Source organism: Acanthisitta chloris, unplaced genomic scaffold, assembly GCF_000695815.1.
Source record: "Acanthisitta chloris isolate BGI_N310 unplaced genomic scaffold, ASM69581v1 scaffold19382, whole genome shotgun sequence".
Lineage (NCBI taxonomy): Eukaryota > Metazoa > Chordata > Aves > Passeriformes > Acanthisittidae > Acanthisitta > Acanthisitta chloris.
Window position 1 is genome coordinate 125,771 of NW_008660126.1, and position 2,492 is coordinate 128,262.

General features: G+C 39.5%; 1 protein-coding gene across 1 annotated transcript in view; it reads left to right on the forward strand.

Annotated features, from left to right (window-relative positions):
- FNDC3B (fibronectin type III domain containing 3B) overlaps window positions 1–2,492 on the forward strand; it is a gene marked incomplete at its 3' end in the record, with an annotated part of 118,097 nt that overhangs the window by 88,035 nt on the left and 27,570 nt on the right. The window contains exon 6 of the mRNA XM_009069710.1: window positions 379–437. Coding sequence (XP_009067958.1) covers window positions 379–437 — 59 coding nt within the window. The remainder of the gene's footprint in view (window positions 1–378; window positions 438–2,492) is intronic.

The window sequence follows — 2,492 nt, forward strand, 5'->3', positions numbered from 1 at the left end:
CCATAGCCCAGCTTTGGAAACAGGATGGTTTTGCTCTGTAAAGCAAATAACATTGTTTGTGGAGGACATGTCTACAAATAGTCCCATCTTTCTGAATATCTGCAGTTACTTGAAGTTTCATTCCCTTCTTGTTCTCATTTATAATTTTTTTTAATATAAATCTATGTAACTGCATACCTTGAATTCACATGAGCAAAACAGTTGATGCTTTTGTGCGGGTAAGATTTTTTTTTCTCTTTCTTTCTTTCTCTGTGTCTGTCTCTCTCTTTCTCTCTCCCCTGTTTATGAATTCCTGAAGAATTATTGACATAACTTGACATTTTTTGTTTCATCTTGGTAATTTATTTTCTTTCTATTTCCCCATTCTCTATTTTACAGAATTTGATTCTGAAACAAAAAGGGTTCAAGACATTCTTTCTGGAATGGAGAAACCACAGGTACGTGATCCCAGATTCACACACACACACACACACACACTCTCAAATGTGATAAGTAGATTGTGCCGCAACATACTGGTGATTTCACAGGAGAGCACCTCTGCATTTTTTCCTTAGTAGACTGATGCCACTGTGTATATCTGACTCATTTTGCTGGCATATAAATCTGAAGCATCTTTTGTGCTCATGGGCATTTGTGGGCTCTGCCCACTGCAAGGATTGCACCAGTTCTCTGTTTCCAGAGGACAATTCCCAGCATTAATACTGTGATGGGGAACCTGGTGCACTGGGATGACTTACACAGCTCTACTCCCTCTCCCCTGGGTTTAATTTTATTTGTCATGAGCAATATATGTCTTTAATCATGATTAAATTAAGCTAATTCTATTACTCAATGGCAAATTATTATAGTCTGTGCTTGTCTGAGCCATAAAAGCCTGTGAATTGTAATGGAATTGAATCACCATGTAAATAACCCTAACGCTGAGTGTGACCACAGTCAGGTGAGGTTATTAATAAATCTGGCTGTAAGCTCTTTGAACGTCATGTTTTTCTAGTTTGGTGTGTCAAATGGAAACCAGAAGAGTACTGTGGGTCTAAATGAATGATCCAAACCAGCACTGGAGGGAGCAATCACAAGGCAGAGGGAGACGGGCCGTGGTTTGGGTATCTCCTTTGCCCTCTCAGAGCTCAGACCTTTCTCTATCCAGCTGGAAAACAAATAAGCAAATAAAACAGAATGATTGGAAAGGTCATATGAAGGCTAAGTTCAGCTGATAGAGACTGATATAAAGAAATTCTGCAGTGGGAGCCTTGGCTGCTGAGTTTTATTTTTGGACTCTCTTGGATGCTTTTGTTCTGAATAAATACAAAAGGTGTTTGGTCTTAGATTGCTCAATCAGTAGGTGTTGGATCCTAGTGTCATGGCATTGACAGGAGCAGGTTCAAAGGCAGCCAGAATCTAAACCAGGCCTGCAGAGATGATAAATACCAGCTCGAGCTTCTGTTCACAGGAAGGAAAGTTACTTCATTGTGCGCAGAAACAAGTGACAATACTAAGCTGAAAACTTGAGAGAAGAGTGTTGAGATCAGAAAGGAGGAAAGTGCATTTGGCACAAAATTAGGCTAGTTTGTTGTACAGAGCAAGTTAATATTTTTGTACTGAGGACTACCTGAATGTTAAGTTATCTGGTCAATAGCCACAGCCAGGTGCTTTTACAAAGATCCAAAGAGCTGACAGGAAAAATGGGTCATTTCATGCTTTCATCTATAGAGGTAGGAAGAGAAGCTATTTGAGCAGTTTGCAGGGTTCTGAGCTCTGTACAATTAGATTTATGGTAACCAGAGCCTTCAAAGCAGAAAGGAGCAAAAAAGCTAAAAATAGACAAAAATAATTTTCCTTTAATCATATCAAAAACATGATTTTTTTTTTGAAGAAAACCTAAACCAAGACAAATGCTGGTTCAATGGTAATGACATTTACTGAGGTGATGCTGGGGATTATCTATTATTCTCTCTGTAACTTCGACATTTGTGAGTAATTAAACTCTCAGGAGTCTGACAAACCACTAATTGCTATGAATGATCATGTGTGTGTGTAGTCAGTATTTTACCTCATAGTAATATATCATATTATGCATTAATAGTCAGCTGGGCCATATTTCTTGGTGAGCTTTATGCATCTATGAATGAAAAATAAAACAATTTATTGAAGAACAATTGTGTAGAAAGAAATGAAGCAAAACAAAGGTGAGTCAGTGGCAGGTGGAGTAATGCTGTGCCTGCAGCACATGGGTTTGGGTTGTCCAAGTGAGCAGCTCCCTCCATCAACAGTGGGGAACCCATCTGAAGGGGTGAAACCATCCAAAGGGATTAGCCTTGTGAGCAACTCCTTTGCTCACTCAACTTTGGAGAAGAGAAGGTTGTGTGGAGACCTCATAGCAGCCTTTGAGTGTCTGGAAGGCCTACAGGGAAGCTGGAGAAGGGACTCTTTGTTAGGAGTGACAGGAAAAGGGAAAATGGGTACAAATTGAAAGAGGGAAATTTAGGTTAGAT